This window comes from Phaseolus vulgaris, chromosome 4, assembly GCF_051622355.1.
Source record: "Phaseolus vulgaris cultivar YP4 chromosome 4, ASM5162235v1, whole genome shotgun sequence".
Classification (NCBI taxonomy): Eukaryota; Viridiplantae; Streptophyta; class Magnoliopsida; order Fabales; family Fabaceae; genus Phaseolus; species Phaseolus vulgaris.
Genome location: NC_143501.1, coordinates 11,830,954 through 11,858,057, shown reverse-complemented (window position 1 = coordinate 11,858,057; position 27,104 = coordinate 11,830,954). Strand labels below are relative to the sequence as shown.

The following is a 27,104-nucleotide window of genomic DNA, read 5'->3' as shown; positions in this document are numbered from 1 at the left end:
GTACTATTGCGAGCAATTTCCAGTCCCAAAAAGTAAGTGAGATTACCTAAATTTTTTATCTTGAAGTGATGGTGAAGGGATGCAGTAATTGTATTGATTTCCTCCGTGTCATCACCAGTTAAGAGCAAGTCATCAACATAAACAAGAATAACAGTGAGTTTATCATTATTATATTTAAGAAAAAGAGAGTGATCAACAACAGAAATAGAGTAATTATTTGATAAAAGAAAAGTAGAAAGTTTGGCGTACCATTGGCGACCAGCTTGACGAAGGCCATACAAAGACCGTTGAAGCTTGCAAGCATGTTGGGGAGAAGGAAGAGAGAGGCCAGGTGGGGGGGTCATGTATATCTCTTCTTGGAGATCACCATGAAGAAATGCATTATTGACATCAAGTTGTTTTAAAATCCAATTTTTGGTAATGGCAATAGCAAGCAGAAGGCGGAGGGTAGTGAGTTTAGCAACAGGTGCAAAAGTGTCTAAGAAATCAAGTCCTTCAAGTTGGGTAAACCCTTTGGCAACAACTCTAGCTTTGTGGCGCTCAACAGTGCCATCAGAATGGTATTTGATTTTATATACCCATTTACAACCAATAGTTTTCTTTCCTGGAGGGAGAGAGGTAAGTTGCCAAGTATTGTTAGCAGCAAGAGCTTGAAGCTCATCTTGCATGGCAGATTGCCAAGAAGCATGTTTGGAAGCTTCGTTATATGTCTGAGGTTCCGGATGAGAATTGATAGAGGAAATAACATTTCTAAAATTGGAAGATAAGGAATTGTAAGACAAGTAATTATGAATAGGATATCTACTACTTACGGTGTTGCTTGCAGTGTGGAAATCTGCAAGATAGGCAGGTTGTCGGTGAGGACGAGCTGATCTTCTTGGAAATTGGGGTGAGATGCTTCCTGGAGATGCAGGCGGTGATAATTCTGATGGAGGTGCAATGTTGGATGCAGGAGCAGAGGCACTATTTGTTGGAAGATCATAGGATAATGAGGCTGGTGGAGGAACAGTATTGGGTGCAGGAGTATAGGCACATGGCTCGACAGGAGGTGTAGTATCAGAAAAAAAATCAAAAGTAGAATTATATGCATTAGAAATAGGGAGAGATAAAGTGTTAGGGTCCTTAGGCAAGCCACTGTCCAATTTATATGGAAAGTGGTTTTCATGAAAGATTACATGTCTTGATATCTCTATGCTATGAAACTTTAAATTTAAGATAATATAATCTTTTGTATTTTGCGGGAAGCCAAGAAAAATACCTTTGATAGATCTATCATCTAATTTTTTTCCTATGTGCAGTAATGGTACTAGCATAACAAAGACAACCAAACACTTTTAGAAAGGAAATGTCATATGGTTTTCCAAACAACTTTTCATGAGGAGTGATGTTATCAAGTAATGGAGTAGGAATAGCATTTATTAAGAAAACAGCATGATTTACAGCAAATTCCCAAAAAATAGGAGGAAGATTTGCTTGAAAAGTAAAGCCCGGGTTACATTTAGTATGTGTTGATGTTTACGTTCTACAATGCCATTTTGTTGTGGTGTTTCAACACAAGATTTTTTATGTATAATTCCCTTTGAAGCATAAAAATTTGACATAGCAAACTCAACACCATTGTCAGTACGAATCGTTTTGATATTAGTTTTGAAATGATTTTGAACGAAAACAGTGAAGTTAATGATGTGTTGACGCACTTCAGATTTGTTATGCAACAGAATAACCCAAGTATAACGCGAGTAATAATCAACAATAGTCAAGAAATAACGAAAACCTTGCATAGAAATTATGGAACATGGTCCCCAAATATCAAAGTGTACAAGATCAAAAATAGTAGAGGTAACAGTATTACTTAAAGTGAAAGGAAGTTTTCTCTGTTTTGCACGACTACAAGTGTCACATACATGATGAGTATCAACAGTAATAAAAGAGTATTGTTTGCTTAAGACATGTAATCTTTCATGTGAAGGGTGTCCTAGTCTATAATGCCATAGTGTTTTGTCTGTGATATTACAATTAATAAAAGGAGCAAAACAATGCGGTTTAGATTGACTAGAAGCAGGCAAGGTAGTGACAAGATACAAGCCAGCAGTGGCTTTAACTGTACCAATCCTCTCTTGAGTGAGATTGTCTTGTATAATGCAGTGGGTTGAAGTGAAAGTTAAAGTGCATTTAAGTTGGTGTGTGAGTTTAGAAACAGATATTAAGTTTAATTGAAAATGAGGCACGTATAACACATCAGACAAATAAAACTGATCAGAAAAACGTACTAAACTAGAATATGTGGCATAAACAGTTTGGCCATTTGGAAGACTAATTAAGACAGGTTTAATTTTAGTATAAGTAGTAAAAACGTTCAAATTGTGACAAACATGATCAGTGGCACCAGAATCAATAATCCAAGATTCTTTTATAGAAGATAGTGAAGAGAGAAACTTACCTGTTGAAGAATGCTCAGTATTGGGGATTTCATCCGTAGAGATGCTGCCAACTTGATTAATTTGAGTGTGAGAGGCAGGATCCTCAAGGTTTTGCTGACGCAAAATGTTGGTAAGGAATTGGCACTGTTGTGATGTAAGTTGAATCCCCTTTACATCCTGTTCTTTAGGAAAAAGCTCAGAAAAAGTGTCAGTAGTAATCATATTATTGGCTTGGGAGGTCCAATTGGTGAATTTGTAGCCAGGAGGGAACCCATGCTTTTTATAACAGGTGTCAACAGTGTGGCCAAAACGATTACAAAAAGGGCAGACTTTTCTAGTAAAAGAAAACTTTGAGGTTTTAACATTACCAGGAAAACCCACTTGGTGAAAACAAACAGCCTCAGTATGACCATATTTACCACAAAAATTGCATGTAATAGTGTGACTACTATTAAGACTATGAAGACTAGGGTTTTCATTAAACATTGCCTAAAAGATTTTTAAAACCAATCAAGATTTTGAAAGAGAACAGAAAAAAAATAACAACCAAGAACAGCAAAGAGGGAAATAAAAATCAGAGAGAAGCGCAGCAGAACTCTTCATTCGAAGAGCTCTGATACCATATTACAGTAAATAAAGATGAATATTCCTTGTCTGATGTGATGCTTTAATGTAGCGTACGTAATCGTAATGAAGAAAGAGAGGTTTTGATGAACCCTACTTGTAGAGAAAAATAAATATAAAAGAAACTTTTATTCACTTGTCTATTAGAGAGTAAAATTCATGGTGTATATATAAGAAAAAGATTAAGACCTAGCTGAAACAGAAAAAGGAAAGTTAGGTCAAACAAACAAAGCCCAATAATTTAAAATAGAAAATTAAATATATTAACAATAAGCCAGTTTTATGAGATTGAGTTAGACTTAAAGTCCACTTCTTAATACTTAGAACCCTAAAATTATGAAGAAAAAAAAAATTAAGACAAAACTTCAAGGAATCAAGAAGGCAAACTGAAAATGAGAATTAAGAAAACACACCAAAAGATTACACCAATTCTCATGACATTTGACTAGAAAATTTTAAAGAAAAATTTGAAAAAGACACTTGGAAAGGGAAATTCTAAACAAAAAATTTACCTATAAAATTCATGATAAATTTTCTAATGAAATGTGCCTAAAATATGCACATTAAAAGAGACAAAGCTCATACAATTTTTTTTTATACAATTTGGAAATCCCATGGAACTGAATTAGCAAATTGTTTTAAGAAACTAAGAGAAACTAATCATGAGACTATCCATTTTTCAAGAGATTTTTCTCTTAACTTTTGCCACTTATTTCCTTTGATTTCTTTAATTTTTTTTTGGCATTTTAAAGCTTTATATGGCATGAAAATCTATATTATAATGTCCTAATAATTATTTATTTTAGCTTTTTATTCATGAAAACAATCACCGAATAATCAACCAAAAGAAGAAGAAATTACAACAATTAATTGCATCTATATCTTCATGAGTCTTAAATCTTCCAAAATCATGTTCAATCCTAGGCAAACATTAAAAAAATATTTAACACTTTTAAAACTCTAAAACACTCCAGGAACAAACCAAGAAGTAAAAGAATAAAACAATACAAGACACCACAAATTCAACCAAGCATCAACTACCCATTTCTTCTAGAAATATTTTTGGTCAATTCACAAGTTATGGATACAATGGCTTGAATAATGGAGTAATGTATGAGTTAAACAAATAAACATAAACAACTATAATATGATTCAACCTAAGGAACAAAAGAAGAAACAACCAATAATCCCATTCAAATAGAAATGGATTTCATATCCATTCTTAACACTTGGTTGAAATGTGATTAACTCCTTGGAATGAGTTGATCTTCTAGCTTTATAGTCGTATGATGTAAACCTTAAAAGGTTGGAAGAATCTTGATAAACTCACGATACTTTGAGAAGAGAAACTCCATGATTTTAAACTAATCAATGACGAAAGCATAAAACTCCATGGAGAAAGTTTGCATTAGTTTAAAGTAAAAACAAGAACAAGTAAATAAATGAAAAAAAAAAAAAAGATTAAGACTAGAGAATGAAGAAAAACATGTTACCTTAATAATCAAAGGATAAGTGCATAGAGATTTTCCACTTAAAAAAACTTCTCAAGATAAGAAGCAAAGAAAGAGAAAAAAAAGTTTTGAGACTCTCAAATATGAACTCACAAAGAAATATTCATCCAATTTTCAAAAGTGACAATACAAAAAAAAATTACATTTACTTACAAAAATCTGTAGACAATAAAAAAATTACCCACAGGTTAAAATTTGTAGGTAACGGAATGTAAGTAAATTTCCCACATATTTTGCTTATGGATAAATATAAATCTTAAACTCTAAATTCTAAATTCTAACCTTAAAAATAATAATTATAATATTTTTAATAATAAAAAATAATAATATTATTAACAATTATAAAATAGTATTTATAATAATAGTATTTTTAATAATAGTATTTTTAATCATAACTATAATAATATTTTTATTAATATTATTTACGAATACAAATCCGTAGATAATATCATGAATATAGATCCATAGATAAATTACATGTGAATAGATACATAGTTAACTTCGTATGGATCTATACTCGTGGCTAATATTTTATTATTAATATTATTCACAAATATAAGTTTTAGTAGATAAATTACATGAATTTGTATACGTAGATTCAATTTTCCGATAAATCTATATATTAATAATATTTATATCTATAACATTTTATATTTGGTGTACACAAATTCTTACCGTTTTACTCTTCAAATAACTGTTTTTAAAATTAAGATAACTACTATAAAAAAAAACTATCTAAGAAAAAAAATATGTAAAAAAATATAAAATTATTTATATTTATTTTAAATTGAAAAATTTTATCTTTTAATAAATAAAAAATAATTTATTTATTTATTTAATAAAATAAAATATTTGAATAACTTTTCTTTTTAAAAATAATGACTATATAATTTTTTAATGCTATTTTTACAAAATTATATATATATTTAAATTATATTATTCTTTAATTGATTATTCAGAAAAATAATAAAACTACAAAAAAATAATAAATTATATATTTTTTAATCTAATAAAAATATGAATACTCAACCACGCATGTTTTTCGTTTGTTAATGATAATATAAATAATAACTTTAATAATATTCATAGTATTACTAACATGAATAATAATAATATTAATAAGAATATTCATAATATAAATAGTAATATTAATAATATAAATAATAGTAATAAAATTTATATTAATAATAATAATAATAATAAATATAAATAATAATATTAAGAATATAAATAATAATATCAATCATAATAATATTAATATTAATAATTATATGAATAATAATATTAATAAAATTAATATTATTAGTTATATGAATAATAATAATATTTGTAGTATTATTAGTATCGATATTATAATACTATGAATAATAATAATATTAATATTAATAATAATATGAATAATAATAATATTAATAGTATTGATATTAGTAATAATATTAATAATAATAACAATAATAATATTATTAATATTATCATTATTAGTATTAATAATATTATTATTAATTTTTTTTAATAATTTGTACGTTGAATTTACCTACAAATATAAATTTGTGGATAATTTATCTATAAATCTGTTTTCATAGATAATAATTCGTAATTAATGTTGAATTTACCCACAAATAAAGATTCGTGGATAATATTCATATATAATATTGACAGATAAAAATTCATGGATAATATTTGTATATAATGTTTAATTTATCTCTGAACTTATATTTGAATGTAATCATTTGTGTGTAATTTTGAAATTTTCTATAGTGTAAGTTTACAAATGAATGAGACTTCCTTTTGTAGAAGGTAAGTCCATCTAAGAAGAAGAGATAACAAAATTAAATTAACTTTGCTAAAACTCTTTTAAATATAATTAATATATATAATCTCTTAAAATTTAAAAGTGTATATGGATAATTTCTTGAATATAAACAAGATAAACTTCGATTAAAATATTTTTTTAATGATTTAAAATAATTTTGTCGGTATTTAAAGTATTTACTCCTACGGCTAAAATTTCAAAATAACTTATTAATTTTTTAATCTTATAATTTATATCTACATCTCAATGTATAATTTTCTTAAATTTTATTAGAGACTAAAATAACTATTAGCTAGTCATCATATTATAAAATATTTCAAATATCTACTTTTTACAGTTTAAATTACATAATATTTTCTTGTAACATAATTATTTTAAATAACATAATTAAAAAGCATAAAAAATATATCAAACAACCTGCTTTAAATTGTCAAATCCATAATACTTTTAATGTAATTAAATAGATTTATTTATCTGAAATTCAAATTTATATTTTTGGATTTTAAGTTTAATCCATTTAATTGGATATGAACTAGATATACATTGGATACATTTTTAGATTATCTAAAATGGATTTTGACTTGGCCCGGGTCCAAGTTGAGTTGAGTCAATCCAGGTCCAAGTCAATCTGGGCGACCCGGACCAATATCAATCAAAGTCAGTTCGGGCCCATGTCAATCCAAGTCGGCTCGGTACCAAGTCGAGGCAAGTTGGCCCAGGTCGATGTCGAGCCAAGTTGACCCAGACCCATATCCATCCGAGTCGACCCAGGCTAATGTTGACCAAAGTCGACTTGAGCCCATGTTGATCCGAGTTGACCTGTGCCCATGTTGAGCCGAGTCATCGGGCCCATCTCGAACTAAGTCGGCTTAGGCCCATGTCAATCCAAGTCGACCCAGGCCAATTTTGATCAGAGTCAGCCCGAGCCCATGTCAATCTGAGTCAGTCCGAGACCATGTCGAGCCAAGTCGACCCAGGCCCATGACGAGCTGAGTTGGTCCGGGCTGATGTTGATCCGAGTTGGTCCGGGCCAATGTCCAACCGAGTTGATTCGGGTAAATGTCGAGTTGATTTGGCTTGGCGTATGTCGAGTTGAGTCAGCCTAGTGTATGTTCAGCCGAGTCGGCCTAGCGTATATCCAGCCTAGTCGACCGAGGTGCATGTCGATCCGAGTCGGCTCAGGCCTGTGTAGAGCCGAGTCGACCCAGGTCTATGTCAAACTAAGTCGGGCCAAGCCCATGTCGAGCCATGTGGGCTCAGGCCCATGTCGAGTTGAGATGGTTCGTGCTTGTGTCAAGTCGAGTCAGCCTGAGCCCATGTCGAGCTAAATCGCCCTGGACCAAGGTTGAGTCGGCACCGGATCCATGTAGAGCCAAATCGATCCAAGCCCAGGTTGAGTCGAGTTGATCTGAACCCAGGTCGAGCCAACCTGAACCTTGTCGAGCCGAGTCGACTAGGTTCTATGTCGAGTCAAGTGAATCCGGATTCATGTTGAGCTGAGTTGACCAGGATCCAAATGGAGATGAATTTAATCTAATTAATAAAATAAATTAATCTATTTGACAAATTAAATTTAGTCTAAATTTAATCTATTTTAAATAAATTTTAAAAAAATAAATAATTTTAATTAAAATAGATATAAATTTTAAATCTAATCATTTTATTAGATTATATTGAATCTTGGATTTTGAAAATCTAATCCATCACATCCCTAATAAATTCAACCATCATTTCAATGTCAACAATATAATAGATATATAGAGTATGAACATCAATGACATATGTTCACAAAAACTAAAGGTGATGGTTCAAATGATGATTTAAAAAGTATTAAAAAAAACTATATTCAAATGTTACAAACGACATTACTTTTTTTTATTTAGTCATTACCAACCCCATTGATGCATGCAACACTAGAAGCCAAAATGCAAAAGTGTGTTTTAGATAAACAAATCTGAGTACCGATGTCACTCATGCAAGCACGATATGGTAACATGTTTGCTGCGACCTTCATGATTATCAGATCCATTAAAATCGTATTTACGTGAAAACCCAACAACACCTGATAATGTTTTTTTTCTTTCTTCTTGATTTTAAATATAATTTTTTAAAATAATATTATTAATTTCTATATAAACTAAAATTAATTTATATTTAATCTAATTTATAAAAGGGTAAATTATGTTTGGGTATCTGAAAATAGCAAAACTGATAAAATGATATGTTTTGACTTCCCCAGCATTTAGGTCGTCAAAAACAAAATCAGAACGCGAGTTTGTCCTTCATATTCAAGGCCAAGGCAGACTGTGAGTTCAGATCGTTCTTCCATGGAGTGAATTGATACAGTATAGATAAACTGAAAAATTGTTATTTGCATAGTTAATTATTTGATTAAATATGTTTTATATTTATAATAAGAAAAATATTATTATAAGTTCTTATCAGTGTTTTCTTTAATATATAACAAATGAATGTTAAGTTTAATATATAACAAATAAATGTTAAGTTGTATTATAAATTATAACATTCACAATAATAAATCAACAGAAAATATTTTAATATCATAGTTTACATTAAAAATTATTTTTCACGTAAAAAAATTTGATAATAACTTATTTTAATATTTTTCTTACTACAAATAGTTAGAAGGTCTAAAATTTGAATTAAAAATAAAATTAATTTTACGTAAAAATACATGAAAAAAAATATATTTAACATAAATCTAAGGTTCGTATTAGGAAAGAAATCGATTTTGAGTGAAAGTAGATTACATATATTTTGGGGGAAAGTAGTTGTAAGGAAAAAAAAATATGTAACTAGTTAATTATTTAAACCAAACTTGAATTATAATACCTATTCGTGTTTTTTCTAAAAACAGGCTAAAAGTACTTATAATAATTTAAATAGTATTTATTTTAATTACACTAAGCGTTTGGCACATGTTATGTATAAAACTGAAAAAAATTAGCCAGCTCACTTGTTTGACTTTCAGGATTAGCGTACTAGACTCTGTCATCCTCTTTATAAATTCACAAGTATGGGAGATAGAATGAACAGCCATAGCAAAAAATATACTAATAACAATAATAATATAACATTAATAACAATAATAATATAACATTAATAATACTAATAATATCAATATTAATAATTTTAATAATATTAGCAGTAATAAATTTATTATTATTAATATTTGTATCGGTTCTCGGTCAGATGTCGAGCATACTAAAGAAAAATTTGAAATCTCCTTATCCAGTGGCTCAAGGTCCAGATCACCACGATTTTTGTAGGTTTCTTTGACAACAAACTAGCACTAATGATACCTGAACTGTGGTTGTTCTAAAACACATAACAAAGGATAAATGCAAGTTTGTAAAATTTATTCCTTAAGCAAGAAAATCATGAGAAATATGGGAACAACAACAAAGGTACTCTTGAAAATCAAGAAAAGTTTGGGTTGAAGAAGAAGTGTTATGGTGAACTCATCAAAGTGATTTTTATTATTATGGTTCTGAAGCATACACCTTATTCAGATTCTTGACAAGTAAAAAAATCATGACTTATGTGAAGTAAGTTATTTATGTTCATCCTATGCTTTTGGCCTCATATGAGCAAATGAATTTCTAAACATGTTTCTCTTGGTTAAACTTGTTGAGGTTTTTTTTGTGCAAAGTTATGAATGTATTTCATTAAGCATTTCCCATCACTTCGAAAGATTATTTGCTTTGAAAAACATTTTATTGCTGTCACAGAAAAACAACTGATTGTTTTCACAAAACAACCGATTGTTTTCCCTTTGCTACATCTGAATAAAGCTATTATGATTCTTATGCATGGTTACAACTATTTCTTTTCTTTCAAAACCCATTGTAAGTCAAATATGCATTTATTATGCCTCTGAATAAGATAATCAAGGGATATATTCTTTGTTTTCTTGGAAATTAAAAGCTTTTTATGTATAACAATCACATTAGTGGTCATGGGTTTGGTGAATTTTTGTAAATATGATTACATTTGGAGTCTTCATCTTGCTTGGGTTTATTATGTTGGTTGCTTGCGGGACATTGGGTTGTGTGAGTTGGAAGAGTTGCCCAAGGATAAGTGGTTTTGTTACAGTTACTGCAATCGAATATATGTGGCTCTATAAAATTCAGTTTTTGCTTGAGGAAATATTATACCACCTGCCTAGTCAAAACTATATTTTGTTGATGGTTCAAAAGATTTGGGTGTACTTGGTGGGTATGTGTTAAAAGTTCAAAACGATAATATGTTGTGTGGAGAATATGAACTTAGATGGTAAGACCAACTTGAAGATGAACTTTTTTTAAGTGCTCTGTTGTTGGTACTGTTGAAGATGGTTGCTGCCCCTTCAAGATTGTGCTTGATGAAGACTTATATGTAGTGTTTGATGAAGACATTTATGTACTTTCCATGTATTTGTGCTTTGCTTTAAGTATGTCTTAGTTAGTGCTTAGAGGTTGTCTAAGAGTAGCTTTTTGCTGAGTAACTCACCTCATAACCACTGGCCATGTGTTAAGAACAAGCATAAGTTTTCTAAAACTGTTTTTCACATGTTTTACACAAAAACACGTTTTATTGCATAAAAATAAATCTGTTCTTTTCTAAATAAACAGATTCATTTTTTTCACTGATGCCTTGGCTAAAGTCTTGTAAAAATTTGATTTTGTGCATCAGGTATTTTGACTAAGTCTTCTTCTTTTCAAAACGACTGAGTTTCAAATAGTTAAACCTTCTCTGTTTTCGTTTTGAAAAATAAATCTGTTCATCTGTAAATGAATAGATTCTTTTTCTCTCTGGTGCCATGACAAGCTTAAACGTTTTCAGTTTTATCTCTGCACCAGAATGGTTGACTAAGTCTCCTCACTTAACAGATTCTCTAACTGCTTTTTGAAAATAAATCTGTTCATTTTATTTTCAATCTGTTCATTTTATAACAGCTTTAACTGTTTTTCAAAAATCTGTTATAAGCTGGCTTTCTATAAAATGCAAACTTGTTTTCTGAGTTTAAAAAAAAACGATTCAAACAGTTTATACATTTGCAAAAACAAGTTTTGACAGCAGAGAGTTAAGTGTTTTCAAGGATTAGCATTTGTTCTTCAAAGATTTCGAAAATCACAAAGTGCTTGTTCTTGGTTTGGTTCCAAAAGCTTGGTGTGAGGTGCAGCTACTGTTCTAGCAATCTTGCCTACTGGTTTAAGGCTGATCTTTGTTACCTCAATCAGGTGTAGTCGTTTCACTTCTTATTACTTGTAATAGTTTGGTTGAATCCTCTTCTTGATAGGTGTTCTTGGAGAGTGGATGTGTGTGTGTGAGTTCTGAAATAGGTTTTTTCAGCAAGAGTACCTAAGTTCTTGTAAGTTTTAAGAACAGTGGGAAGTGTACTTGATTGTACTGTGTTTTAGTGATTTCCACCTGTTGTTGGTGAAGACTGGATGTAGCTCAGGTTGAGTGAACCAGTATAACTGCTTGTGTTCATTCTCTCTCACTCTCTGCAATTTCGTTTCTGCATAATTGATAAAACAGCAAAGAAATAAATCTGTTCAATTGAAAATAAATCGGTTCTTTCTGGGCACTGTGCATATTGTTCTTAATTTCTGAAAAAGGTGTTTGAATCTGATAAGAACATATAAAAACTGCTAAAAGCCACTGGAACAGATTGACTGTGATAGGCTGTTCAAGAAACTGTAAATGCTATTAATTGAACCTTAAACAAATTGCTTAAAGTTGAAGCTTGCTGTGTTGTGATTCATTGTTCTTAATTTCTGGAAAATTTCTTGACATCAAGAAGAACACTCATAGTCTGTTAAAAGTCACAGGAACAACTTGTTTGCAAAAGTCACTCAATTAACTAGCATGCTATCAATTGAACCTTAATCACTTGCTTGAAATTGAAGCTTGCTGTATTTGTGTTTCACTGTTTTTCAAATCTGATATTTGTGTGTGTGCTGCTGGAAATTCTCACTGCATAATCTTGTGATTAACCTTGCTGAATTAAAAGCTTTTCAAACAAAAACAGTGCTGAAATAAATCTGTTCATTTTAACATAAATCGATTTATTTTCTGTAAAACTGGGTTAAACACTGTTTCTGCGAAGAAGTTTTAAAAGGTCAATTCACCCCCCCTCTTGAACTTTGGCACTATTAAACCCAACAGGTACTGCATATGGTGTGTGCTCTAGTGAGGTTGAACTTGCTACAACAAAGCAGATGACTTTTGATATTAGGGACCAAGATGTAAGGTTTTACAAATGAGTGTCCTATTGTATGGACCACCTGGTACGGGGAAGATCATGCTTGCCAAAGCTATTGCTAAGGAGTCTGAAGCAGTTTTTATCAATGTTTGGATATCAAACTTGATGAACAAGTGGTTTGGAGATGCCCAAACTTGTGTATGCCATATTTAGCCTAGCTCATAATCTGCTGCCTACCATCATATTCATTGATGAAGTTAAACAACTTTTTGGAACTTGATGAAGCAATACTTTGACGTCTTTTTAAAGCATTTGAAATTGATATTCCAGATCAAAGGAAAAGGGTCGAGATATTTAATTTTATCTTGAAAGAGAATTGTTGAATGAAGAAAAGAAAGGGGGAGAAATTGTGGGCTCTATGGTGCATTAATTCCGTTGTTGCCATAACTTTGATACACTATAGATTTCTGCTACAATTCTGATATGGTATCACAGATTTGTTGTTGCAATGGTGCTGCCACACACATTGGTTTTCTAGTTTTCTTCTTAAGAAATGAGTTTCTTACCTTCTATTTTTATCCCTTTTCTTACTCTATTTGTGAAGACAAATAGGGGGAGAATAATCTGGTTTTCAGTGTTGTACTGCTGCAGTTTATGTGGTTTGTATGCTGGTTTATAACTGTTTTAAATTTGGTTTAAAACTGCTGCAAAAACTCTGATTGTGCATCTTACTTATGCTGGTTTTTCACATTGATTTTGCTGATTTTCTTTGTGAAAATCACATGGTAAAAACTGGTTTAGCGGTGCAAGGGAATCTGGATATGATTACTCTTTGGTAGTGCATATTTTAGTTGTTTTGCGGGTACCATCAAACTCAAACAGAACAACACAAGCAAACCAGAGATTTATCTTCATCAAATAGGGGGAGATTGTTGAACAAAGCTTCGATGACTCCAAATCCTGAAGAATTGTGTGAAGTCCTGTTGCTGCTGGTTTAGTTGGGTATTTTGTAGTGTTTGAATTTGTAATCTACTTCAAGAATTGATCCAAGGCCATTTGATCTTGAAACCTTTTAAAAATGATATGTTTTCAAAGAGAAGTGGAAAAACAACCAGTTGTTTTATCGTTTCAACTGGTTGTTTTACACTTAGAAGTTTTTGAAGAGTTTGAAACAATTTTCTTTGGTTGACTTTGTTGTCAAACCAATTCAATCGGTTGTTTCGATAAATCAACCAATTGATTTTTGAAATTTCTTAACAGAGTTTTGTTAAATCTGTTTTGGCTGGTTTTCAAACTACTTTTGCTTTTGTTTTAACGATTTTAACAGCTACTTGGAGTCTATAAAATTGGTTTTAAACTCCTAGCTGAAAGTGATTTGACAAGTGATTCATATTGCATTTTTGAAATTAGTTTTCCAAGATTGCCTATGGCTTTGGACTTTTCTTCAAGAGGAATAAGATTGTTGTGTGTTAAGTCATTCTTTTTCAATTCTGTGAATTGATCTAGGTGTACTCTTTCCTATTCTTTTAATCTTTGTATTTCTATAAAGAACTGTGATTCACAGAGTTAGAGGGTGTTATATTTTGTGGTGTGTTGTATAGCCAAAGGAAGTGTGTGTTCTTGAGGTTTTCAAGATCACTTCTTTGGTGTGTGTGTGGTTGATTACATAGTGGAATACCCAGTGATTTCTGGGGACTAGATGTAGCTCTTGGTGTCAGAGTGAACCAGTATAAATTTGGTTGTGTGATTCTTTCTTTCCCTAATCTCTATAATATATGTTCCAAAGTTGTTTTTATAAAGTGCTGATAAAAACAACCGGTTGACTAGCATGTTACCGACCTAGAGGAACTATTCGCCACTATAGCAAGGTACAATCTAAAGCTTAATCTTGATAAATGCTTGTTCAGAGTAGAAGTAGGGAAATTTCTTTGTTTCTTGCTAACCGAAAGAGGTATAAAGGCAAACCTCGATAAATGTGTAGCGATTATAGAAATGAGAAGTCTGGCTAATATGAAGGAAGTGCAACAACTAACTAGACGCATGACCGCCCTGTCTCATTTCTTATCAACTAGTGGAGATAAAGGGTATCCTTATTTCCAATGTCTTAAGAAAAACAACCATTTTGCATGGATTGATGAATGCAAAAAAAATTTCGCCAAGTTAAAGGAATACTTGGCTAGTCCCCCAGTTCTCGGTAAACTGTCTTCGAGAATCCCTATTCTTCTATATTTTTCAATAACAGATCGGGATATCAACTCGGTCATTTTGCAAGAGCAGGAAAAGATCTAGAAGTCAGTTTATTTCGTAAGCAAGGTTCTTCAAGGACCAAAGGTTCGGTATTAAGATATTGAAAAAGCTTATCTAATTGTGGTGTTCACAGCTCGACAACTTCGTCATTACTTTCAAGCTTCACTGTGATTGTAATGACCAACCTGCCCATCCATAAGGTTCTGCAAAAGTCTGACAATGTAGGTCAAATGGTGCGTTGGGCGGTTGAGTTGTTTGAGTTTGACATACAGTATGAACCGCGAGGACCAATTAAAGGCCATGGTAGAGCTTTCATTCAAGGACTCCCAGCCTAACCCTAATGATTTCCAATGGGTCATTTCGGTTGATGGGTCCTCCAACCTATAAGCGAGTGGAGCTGGAGTCATTCTAGAAGGACCAAATGGGCTCTTATTCGAACAAGCCCTTAAGTTTTCATTCAAGGCAAGCAACAACCAAACTAAGTACGAGGCCTTGATAACAGGAATGTTGCTAGCAAAGGAATTGGGAGCTCAATGGTTGTTGGTGAAAAGTGACTCACTACTTGTAACTGGGCAAGTCACAGGCGAGTATCAGGACAAGGACCCGCAACTGGCCTTGTACCTCAGGTGTGTGAAGATCTTAAGATCGGCTTATCGGGTTAGTTAATCATGTTACATTTAAGGTGTAAAAGGTAAGTTAGCTCAATGGGCAAAGCATTTGTGCAATTCATATCGTTATAGGTAAAGCCTGTTGATTCCAAAATAATAATCGCCTTAGGATTATCTAAAGTTCTGAAATGTCGAATAAATGTTAACAAAGGGTCCAAACATAAATAAGTTCAAGAGTTAAAGGCAAAATAGTTAATACAATCCATAAAATTTCAAACTAAGTTCTCCCCACCAACTTTTCCTCAACCACGATCTTGCCCGGGTCTAGTTCATATGGCAGGGTGAACGACAATTGCCTGCTCCAAAGTAGCTTCGAACCCAACATGGTAGGCCTGTGCAACATCTTCTTTGAAGGAGTTGGTGTCCTTGGAAAAATCTTCTTCTTTGCGAGTTAATTCTCTCTTCAAGTCTTCAATCTCCTTTGAGAGTTTCCTCTTCTTGCCGGCCAAGACTAATCCCTCCTGGGTCTTGTTGGTCAAAGCCACACCCAAATGGTTAACCTTGTCTCGGAGGCGTTCCACCTCTTGATGAAGTACCATGTTCTGCTTAACTCTTTGGTCCTTAGCTCTTTTCCGATCTTTTACCTTGAAATTGACTAGGCAAGTCAGAGCAAATGCTTGGCCGAGGAGTTTCTCGGCATCGTGACGGAGGTGGTCTTCGTCATGAGCCATCAGTCTAGCATTATCCTCTCCAGGCAAAATGAACAACTCAGCATGAGTTGAAATGTCGAAATTGGGGTCCCATAAGCTTTTCCTCTATGAGCTTTTGGCCTCGCACTCTTGGATGGTGATGACCTCCTCATTGGGGGCTTGGCCATTCTAGTGAGAATGTTCGGTAGGAGGGTCTCCCAATCTCTTCCTTTTAAAGACGAAACCTGAGGTGGTCTGCTCGTCTTGGTCATATTGGACTTGAGCAAAACCTTTATTTTTAAAAATAATGACTATACAACTTTTTTTAAAACTACTTTTACAAAATTATATATAATTAAATTATATTATTTTCAATTAATTATTCATTAAAAATAATAAAAATACATATTTTTTAATCTAATAAAAATTAAATACACATGTGCGACAACGCATCACATATGTGTTTTCGTTAGTTAATAATAATACAAATAATAATATTAATATTATTAATATCAATAATAGTATTCATAATATATAAATAATAATATTTATATTATTTTTAATAATAATATTACTAATATAAATAATAATATTAATAATATAAATAATAATATTAATAATATAAATAATAATATTAATAATATAAATAATATAAATAATAATATTAATAATATAAATAATAATATTAAAATATTAATAATAATATGAATAATATTAATATTAATAATTATATGAATAATAATATTAATACAATTATTATCATTAGTTATAATAATAATATTAGTTGTCTTGCGGATCAGATTTGGTCCTGCGGGCGATTCCTGCTATGGTCCCGCTGAGTTTGGTGCGACTGACGTTGGTTAGAGGACTTTATTGATGTACGGTGGTCTATTGGTGACCATAGACACCCCTCGCCTAGTTTTGAGGTTGTTCTCGTAGCATCTCTTGGCCTCCTTCTGATATGACTTGATGGTAATCACATTTTCGGTCAGGTCCGGTAGCTTCATCTTCATGTGTCTCGTCGACGGTACCGCCCCTAACCTATTCAGCATTGGTCTTCCCAACAACATATTATAAGCAGAGGAGGCGTTAACGACAAGGTACCTGATGCTCTCCGTACGTGACGCGGTGCCATCCGTGAAGGTGGTCCTCAACTCCAAGTATCCCTGCACCTCTACCTGATCTCCTGCGAATCCGTAGAGACAGCCGTCGTAAGTCCTTAGCATGTCGGGGGATAGTTTCAATTTGTTGAAGGTCGTCCAGAACATCACGTCTGCCGAACTTCACTGATCCACCAACACCCGGTGCACCTTCCTCCCTGCGGTTACCGCTAAGATCACTACTGGGTCATTGTCGTGGGGGACAACGTCTTCAAGGTCGGCCTTGGTAAAGACCAAGTCGACGTCGAAGGCGTCGTCAGTCTTCCGCACTTCTACCGACATCACCGTCCTTGCGTATCTCTTCCGTTGAGAGGCGGTGTAGCCTCCCCCTGAGAACCCTCCTGCAATGGTGTGGACCTCACCGTGTACGGGAACTTCATGCCCCAGGCCACCCCCTGTTGCTGCCATGTCCTCGACGCCCTGTTTTCTTGCAAATAATCTCTTAGGAGACCGTTCTTCACCACCTCGTCTAGCTGGTGTCCCAGCGCCAAGCAATTACGTATGGGTGGCCGAATGCTTGGTGGAACTCACACCAGGCGTTCTTATTGGGTCCGAGCCTCTTGTCGGTCTTGGGTGGTACTTTCAGCCTCTCAGCTACATTTGGGATAGCAATGAGGTCCTTCAATTCTACCACGAAGTCATGCCTTGGTGGCACGTTCTCTCTCCCGCGTCCCCTGCCACTAGGCTTTCTTGGTTGATAGGGTTGCTGCTTCACGGGGATCTTCATCTCTGTCGTCGCCTCGTGCACTCTTAAGGTTTGAGGATGACTTGCCGCGTGCGGCCGCATGGGAACCACGCATGTGCGTTTTTCACTGTCTTCTTCCTCCGCCGCGATATGGGCCACCGCGCAGCGTCTTATCTCGACGAAGGTTTTGGGATGGCTTCGGATGAGTGACTCGTTGAAGGGTCCCGGCACGGTGCCCTTCCTGAACGCGTGCACCATCATCTTTTCGTCTATGAGGTTCAACCTCACCACTTGCGCTCCAAAGCGATGGAGGAACTTCTTCAAAGACTCTCCTTGATATTGTCTTACATCAAAGAGGTCATAGGAGACTGATGGGGGGCTTGATTCACGATGTATTGTGCCCTGAATAGCTTTGTGAGTTGCGGAAACGACGTCACATGGCCATCAGGGAGGCTGATGAACCAGTCCATCGCTGTTCCTGCCAAAGTGCTCATGAACAGCTTGCATCGCACCGCATCGGAGCCCCCAACCAGTATCATATGTGTATGGAAATCCGTAAGGTGGGCCTCCGGGTCCTCCATCCTGATGAAGGTCACCTTGGGCCCTACCAGCGTGGCTGGTATCGCTGCATCCACGATCTCTTGTGAGAAAGGTGTTGGGAACTCTCTGGGTGGTGTCGCAGGCTCCTGATCTGCACCTTCACGCTCAGTCGCGTGGGTTTGCAGGTCTCTACACAGTTCCTCGTTTGAAAGGCACAGTTCTTCACTCGTGGCTTGCGATGCCACCAAGTCAGCTTGGATGCGTTCTTGGTTTGCTCTCGACGCGGTCACCTCCTCCTGAAGGGCTCGCATCATCTCCATGACCTGTTGCAGGGTGAGACCTTCACCCCTGTTTGGTGCAATAGGTCCCTGCCTCGTACTTCTCATCTCTTGGATTTTCCTGGTTCTTGTTGGTGGGACAATGTTTTGTATCGTGCCCCACGGTGGGCGCCAAATGTTCCTACCGGTTGACTCGAAACATCTTCGTGCGCCTACGTCACTCCCGCGCTCAGAGTCCTTGCGCTCGCGTGTGCCTTTCCTCTAATGAACACCTGAAAACACAAAGACAAAGGCGCCCTAGCGGCCGTTTGCACTCCGACACTCAAGTCAGTATTAGGGCTAGGAAACACCGAAAACTGTATAATCTTGCTATTGTGTGTGTGATTAGCGGTGCAAGAGAATCCTCCTTTGTCCAGTTCGTTACCTTACTATTTATAGACTGAAACTAGGGTTTCCTCTTTACCCGAAATGGGCTTTTTTCTGGTGAGGTGGGCCCAGCACTGTTGTTACCTTACTCTTAGGATAACCTAGCGCGTGGGGTCCCTAACTGGAGTGGGACCTCTGACGGGTGATCACCTGGGTGCCTCCTCGTGCACCTGATCTCTGGGGTCACTCGCCTCTGGGAGTTCCCTAGCTGTTTGCGTACCATGCAGCTCATCCCTGGAACGTGACCCTCACGAGTCATATCTTTCCAGTGGCTCTACACTTCATGTTACGCCTCAACGCGTTATCCACTCTACACGCATGGACCTTTGTGATCGAGGCTTCTCCCTTACTGATAATTGGCGTGTGGTCTGGGTTACACTTCTTGTGGCCCAACTATACTGTTTGGGTCCCGATGTCCGATCTCTCCACACTATCTAGTGGCACGTCGATACATCCTGATGACCGATGTCTGACCACTCTTGGCTCTTTGGCGCATGTGCTTCGTGAGATACTGGCCCACGCTGCTCGTGGGGCCCGCCTACGTAGCACCAACATTACTATTGGTCACTCAACGCCCAAGGACTGGTCGGTACAGTTAATAATATTGATATTATTAATAATATATAATAATAATATTAATAATACTAATATTACTAATATTACTAATTTGAATAATAATTATAATAGTAGTATTAATACTATTAATATTAATATAATAGTAATAATAATAATAGAAATATTATCTTTCCAGTGACTCTATACTTCGTGTTACGCCTGAACACGTTATCCACTCTATACGCATGGACCTTTGTGATCTAAGCTTCTCCCTTACTAATAATTGGTGTGTGGTCTGGGTTCCACCTCTCGTGGCCCAACTCTACTGTTTGGGTCTCGATGTCCGATCTCTCCACACTATCTAATGGCACGTCGGTACATCCTGATGACTGATGTTTGACCACTCTTGGCTCTTTGGCATACGTGTTTTGTGAGATACTGGCCCACGCTACTCGTGGAGTTTGCCTACGTGGCACCAACAATTTTATTGGTCAGTCAACGCCTAAGGACTTATCAGTACAGTTAATAATATTGATTATTAATAATATATAATAATAATATTAATAATACTAATACTACTAATTTGAATAAAAATTATAATAGTAGTATTAATACTATTAATATTAATATAATAGTAATAATAATAATAATAGAAATAATAATAATAATATTATTTTTATTAATAGTAGAAATAATAATAATATTATTATTAATAATACTTTGAATAAAAATGTTAATAATATTAATATTATTAGTAATATGAATAATAATAATAATATTAATAGTATTGATATTAGTAATAATATTAATAATAGTAATATTATCATTATTACTATTAATAATAATATTATTAATTTGTGGATAATAATGTGTATGTGTACTGGTTGAATGTGCTCGGGTCCTCAGTTCAAGCACTTGAGTGTAATAAGCTCGATTAAACGGATTATGTGAGAAATATCCAGCTCGGCCTAGGTAGGTATAGGCCCAATAACACGTTATGAGATTGACCTAAACGTTTGATAGTTTATATGAAAAAAATAATTAAAGTAAAAATAGTAGAAGGAATAACTAAATTAGTTAAAGTGTATATATGTTTTTTAAGTACAAATAAAAGCTGTTAGGAATAGTGTGACATTGTACTCGAAAATAAAGGTGCACGTTCTTGTTGTTGAATTTATTTATGGATATAAATTTGTGGATAATTTACCTATAAATCTCTATCCATAAATAATAATTCATATGTATATTGAATTTATCCACGATATAAAGATCCATAAATAATATTTGTATATAATACTGACTTTACGTACAAACCTATATCCTAAGTAATAATTCATGTATAATTTTGAAATTTATTATAGTGTAAGTTTACAAATAAACGAGACCTCCTTATATATAAAAGGTGAGTGCATCTAAGAAGGAGAAGATACAACGAAATTGAGTTAACTTTGCTAATCACACTACAACAAATATTCATGTTAACCTCCCAAAAAACTCACGCAAAGACTAAAGGGAAACACTAAATGATAATTAGAGTGAGTATAATGTTCCTTTTAGTCTTTGTGTGAGTTTTTTTGGGAGGCTAACGTCAATACTCTCCAAAACATAATTAATACATAATAATTTCTTGAAATTAGGGAGTCCTTAAAATTAGGAAGTGCACATTGATAGTTTCTTGGATATAGAAAAATATCAACTTCAATTTCTAAAACAATATTTTTCTTATGCTTTAAATTATTTAAAGTAATTACTCCTATGTACTAAAATTTCAAGTAACATTAATTTTTCAATCTTATAATTTATATCTACATATCAATGTATAATTTTTTCCCAATTAGTCCCCTTATTGTAAAATATTTCAAACATATAATTTTACAGTTTACATTACATAATATTTCCTTGTACCAACTAAATTATTTTAAATCGCATAATTAAAAAACATAAAAATAGATAAAAACAACCTACTTCAATGTGGAAAAAAACTAAATTATATATTTACTTCTACAAAACTAAAATAATTTTTTTAAAATTTATATCGACATGAAATAATAAACTCCAATTTATTACGTACATTCATACATTGTCCTCGATTGATTGAAATTCCTAGAATCAACCATCATTTCAATGTCAACAAATTAAAAGATATACAGAGTATCAACTTCAATGACGAATGCTAACCAAAAACAAATGGTTCGAATGATGATTCAAGAAAATATAAAAAAACTATATTAAAAAATGTTTAAAAACGACTCCATTAATGCATACACCACTTGAAGCCAACGTGCAAAAGTGTGTTTGCTATTGTTAGCTAAAGAAATCTCACTACCGATTTCACTCATGCAAGCACTACATCGGGTCCACGTGAAGTAACATGTTTGCTGCGATTTTTATGTTTATCAGATCCATTAAAATTGTATTTACGTGAAAACCCATTACCTGATCTATTTAGAAATTTGTTCTTTCTTCTTGTTTTTAAATATATATTTTTTTTTAAAAAAAAATTACAATTAATTTATATTTAATATAATTTATAAAAGGTTAAATTATGTTTGGGTATCTGAAAAAGAGCAAAATTGTTAAAATGGATTAGTCATATATGTTTTGCCTCCCCAGCTTTTAGGTCGTCAAAAACAAATCAGAACGCGAGCTTGTCCTTCATATTCGAGGAAGATTGTGAGTTCAGATCGTTCTTCCAACAATGAGTGAATTGATAGAGTATAGATAAATTGAAAAATTGTTATTTACATGTTAATTATAGATTAAATATATTTTTTCATTACTATAAAATTATGGATTAAATATGTTTTTTCATTACTATAGGTAAAATTGATTACTTTCCTAGAGTTTAAACAATAGACTTTGTAGTAAGCGAACTATTGAAATGAGTCATTACCAATGTTTTTTTTAATAAGAAACGACTTTATCTGTGAACTGTAATATAATATTATAATATTTACGTCAACAATAAGTCATTTTAAAATATTTTAACATCATAGTTCGCATTGAAAATCAGTTTATCATAAAAAAAACTGGTAATAACTTATTTTAATAATTTTCTTACTACAAGTATCTAAGAGGTCTAAAGTTTGGACTAAAGACAAAAATCAATTTTGCTTAAAAATGTAGGAATGAAAGACGAAAAACTTATTTAACATATGTCTAAGATTTCAACTCTACATACACAAAAAAAAAAAAAAATTGCATTAAAGTACATTACTTATTTAACATATATCTAAGATTTGAACTATACACACGAAAAAAAAAATTTGCTTTAAAGTACATGGAAAAAAAAAAACATAAATATCACATATATAAGATTTTAACCAGGAAAAAAACTAATTTTAAAAAATAAATAATAAAAAACATATTTAATGAGGTTGTTATTGAAACCTAATTTGAATTATAATACTACCTATTTGTAATTTTCTAAAACACGTTTAAAGTACTAGTAATAAATTAAGTTGTATTTAGTTTAATTACCATAAGCGTTTCGCGCATGTTTTTTAAAGAACTGGAAATAATTCAGGCCAGCTCACTTGTTTCACTTTCCGGCTTAGCGTACCAGATCCTGCCATTCTCATAATTTCTCGAGCCTTATAAATTGAGAAGTATGGGAGATCAGAATGAACAGCAATAGAAGAAGCAGAAGTTCAATATGGCTCTGTTGTATTTCAGTTTCATATTTGTGCTTTTTCTCTTTTCTCTTAAGCTCTTCTTCCCAACAAGAAAGTTCAGAAACCTTCCTCCAGGACCATTTTCTTACCCTATAGTAGGAAACCTCCTGCAACTCCAACAACCTTTCCACCGCACTTTCACTCAATTGTCTCAAAAATACGGCAAAGTCTTCTCTCTCTGGTTCGGTCCCCGTCTCGTTGTCGTTGCTTCTTCGCAATCCGTGGTGCAGGAATGCTTCACCAAAAACGACATCGTATTGGCCAACCGACCCCACTTTCTCCTTGGCAAGCACATCAGTTACAACAACAGCACCATCCTTCACTCCTGCTACGGCGAGCACTGGCGCCATCTCCGCCGTATCTTGTCCCTGGAGGTTGTCTCAACGAACCGTTTAAACGCTTCCTACGATATCCGAAGGGACGAGCTCATGAAGCTCATGCAGAAGCTCGCTCACGTCTCGCGCAATGACTTCTGTAAAGTCGATCTCAAAACCATGTGAGTTCTTATCAAGTCAAATAAGCTTTTTCTACATATATTGCATCACTCAATTTTAAACAAGCTTATACAGAAGTCAACAAAAAACAACCCATTTTAGGAAATTCAAATTAAATATTTTTTATTTCGAAACAAAGAGGTTAAAATTATATATTAAAAGTAATATAGGGCTAAACATGTGTTTTAGCATTTTTTTATATAGTTTTATTCCTATAGTATGTTCGGAAAATGTAAACTAGTATTCCTGTAATACTAATTAAGAAATAACTTAAATTTATTGATAAATTATATTGGTCAGTCACTGAGATTTCTTGAAACTACTTATATTTTCTGGTTTTTCAACAATTAGTTAGCAAAACAATTTCTTACATTTTATATATATATATATGGGGGGTTAGTCCTATTATATACATGACCTAATGTATAAATAACATCTCTAAATTAAGGTTTATGGAAACGTCGTTTAACACTATGATGATGATCGTGTCGGGAAAGAGATTTTACGGTGATGATTGTGATGTGAGTGATGTGGAGAAAGCAAAAGAATTCAGAGATATTCTTAGAGAGATGGTGGCATTAGCAGGAGTAAATAATCGTGGAGACTTCTTGTCTTTCATGAGGTGGTTTGATTTCGATAATTTGGAGAAGAGGCTGAAAAACATTGGTAAGAGAATCGATGCATTCTTACAATCACTCATTGACGAAAGTCGTATTGCAAATAAGAGTGACAATACTATGATAAATCAACTCCTACTTCAACAACGATCACAACCTCAACAATACACCGATCAAATCATCAAAGGACTTTGCATGGTAATTATTTCTATAAATATATCTTTTTATTTTTAAATGCATATCACTATTTCATTCTTGAAAAATAAAGATTATCATGATAAAGAAATTGAGAAGGATATTTTTCCTTATGAGATGTACTAATACTTTTTGTTTTGGATTTTACAGAGTATGCTTCTTGCAGGAACAGATACATCAGCCTTAACTTTAGAATGGGCAATGGCTAATTTATTAAATCATCCAGAAGTTATGAAGAAGGCAAAAAAGGAAATAGACAGTCATGTAGGTTCAGATCGTCTGGTAGATGAATCTGATATGTCAAAACTTAGTTATCTTCAAAACATTTTTCACGAGACAATTCGATTGCATCCTGCTGCTCCACTGTGGTCACCACATTTGGCTTCAGAAGATTGCAGCATAGGAGGATATAATCTCCCAAAAGGAACAATACTGTTAGTGAATGCTTGGGCTATTCATCATGATCCAGAATTGTGGAGTGAGCCAACACAATTTAAGCCTGAAAGGTTTGAGAAGGAAAGTGAGGCAAGTAGTTTACTTTCATTTGGATTAGGGAGGAGGGCTTGCCCTGGATCAAACTTGGCTCAACGTACAGTGGGTTTATCTTTGGCCTTATTGATTCAATGTTTTGAGTGGAAACGAATTGGTAAAGAACAAGTTGATATGTCTGAAGCAAAAGGCATCACTATATCAAGAAAAAATCCATTGGAAGTTATGTGTAAAGCCCGTCAATCACCACCAATAAGAATGAGTAGTGACTTCTAGTGTCAGTGTTATTTAAATAATAAAGATTTGAATGTGCTAGTGTTATTTAAGGAATAAAGATATTCTCATGTATGGAGAATAAACACGTGTTTATCATATGATTTGGTGGAAATAAACATGATTGTACTATGTTTGTGTGTTACCCTCTTCATCTTCTTGCTTTACCGACTTTTTTCCATACAACATCTCCTTTGTGGAACGTTTGTGCCTTGACATGGGAGTGTTGGAAAAAACGGGTAATTTCCCCACTAAAACAAAACTCTAACAGAGCTATTCGACAAATAATATTGAATAAACAGAGCGGAATAACAAAAGAGATAAAAAGAAAAAAACACACCAAAAAATTGTTAACAGAGTTCGACCAATTTAGCCTAATCTCTGAGCACAGCTGAAAGAACCCACTTTTATTATTATGGGAGAAAATATTACAAATTGGGATATTTAACAGTGAAAGAGGAAATGCTAATTTATAACCCTCAAACCTCTTTCCCAAACAATGAACCCACCGATGTGGACTTGGGATTAAGCTAAAATCAATAGGGAGTTGTACCAACAGGTTGTCCTACTTTTTGCAGCTTCCTTCCTAACTTGGGCTTCTTCCCTTATGTCATGGATGAGATCAAGGTCGGCTCTTAGGTTGTCGGAGTTGTACTCTTCTTCAAAGTTACTTCTTCGCCACGAAACCTCTCCCAACTCCAAAGGGATTATGGCATCTGTGCAGTAAGCGAGATAAAAAGGAGTTTCACCCATGAAAGATTGAGGTGTGCAATGGTATCCCTGATGATGCTTGGAATCTCTTCCGTCCATGAGACCTTTTGCCGACCTGAGATTTTTTCTCAACTTCGTGAGGATTACTTTGTTATGCTAGCCATTTGTTTGTGGATGCTCGACTGAAAATACGTGGTGCTTTATCCCCAACCGTGTTAAGAATTCCTCAAATCCTTTATCAATGAACTATTTTTCATTATCGGTTGTTAGGCCAACAGTTATGTAACTGCATTATAAACTGCTTTATGTATTCTGTTTCTACATGGATATACCTATATATATCCTTTGCCTTTTTGTAAACATATACAATTTTATATTCATAAATAATACCTTTCTTTGCTTTCTATAATGGCCACGTTCTCATCATAACATGGTATCAAGAGCAAGTTTTTTTTTGTTGTTGCTCATGTCTTCTGTCACGTCCCATACTCGTATTTCTTCTCCTACGCATGCCTCTTCGGTCACCATGGCAACAACCACCGCTTCCATGCATCACTTCTCCACTCCCATCTTCTCAAGCTTGTGGAGGACAATTTTTTGCTATGGAAACAGCAGGTCCTTGCCACTCTTGATGGTCTTCTACTATCAAAATATTTGGATTGTTCTCAACTACCTCCTCGTTTTCTCCCACTCACTGAAGGAAACTCTTCCAAAATCAACCCAAAATTTCTTTTCTATCGACAACAAGATAGTTTGATAGTTGCCTGGAAGTTGGCATCCATGTCAAATCCTTTCTTGGCCAAGATGGTTGGCCTCCAATCTGCGCCTGAGATCTGGCAAACCCTTCAAACGCATTTCACTTCTAACACGCGTGCTTAGATAAA

At 33.8% G+C, this 27,104-nt stretch overlaps 1 protein-coding gene across 1 annotated transcript; it reads left to right on the top strand.

The window, feature by feature from the left end:
- The first annotated feature begins 23,301 nt into the window (after positions 1 to 23,301).
- Positions 23,302 to 25,641, top strand: LOC137837236 (cytochrome P450 81E8). The gene is made up of 3 exons (XM_068646173.2): positions 23,302 to 23,937; positions 24,384 to 24,750; positions 24,898 to 25,641. The coding sequence occupies exons 1-3, from the start codon at positions 23,423 to 23,425 to the stop codon at positions 25,510 to 25,512; spliced, it is 1,497 nt and encodes a 498-aa protein (XP_068502274.2). The 5' UTR covers positions 23,302 to 23,422; the 3' UTR covers positions 25,513 to 25,641.
- Positions 25,642 to 27,104: the final 1,463 nt, after the last annotated feature.

What these genes read in the sequence shown, in the direction of transcription:
- LOC137837236 (XM_068646173.2), top strand. Translation starts at nt 23,423, where the DNA reads ATGGCTCTGTTGTATTTCAGTTTCATATTTGTGCTTTTTCTCTTTTCT. An exon ending in AAAGTCGATCTCAAAACCAT is followed by an intron (nt 23,938 to 24,383) that starts GTGAGTTCTTAT and finishes CTCTAAATTAAG; the next exon opens with GTTTATGGAAACGTCGTTTA. An exon ending in TCATCAAAGGACTTTGCATG is followed by an intron (nt 24,751 to 24,897) that starts GTAATTATTTCT and finishes TGGATTTTACAG; the next exon opens with AGTATGCTTCTTGCAGGAAC.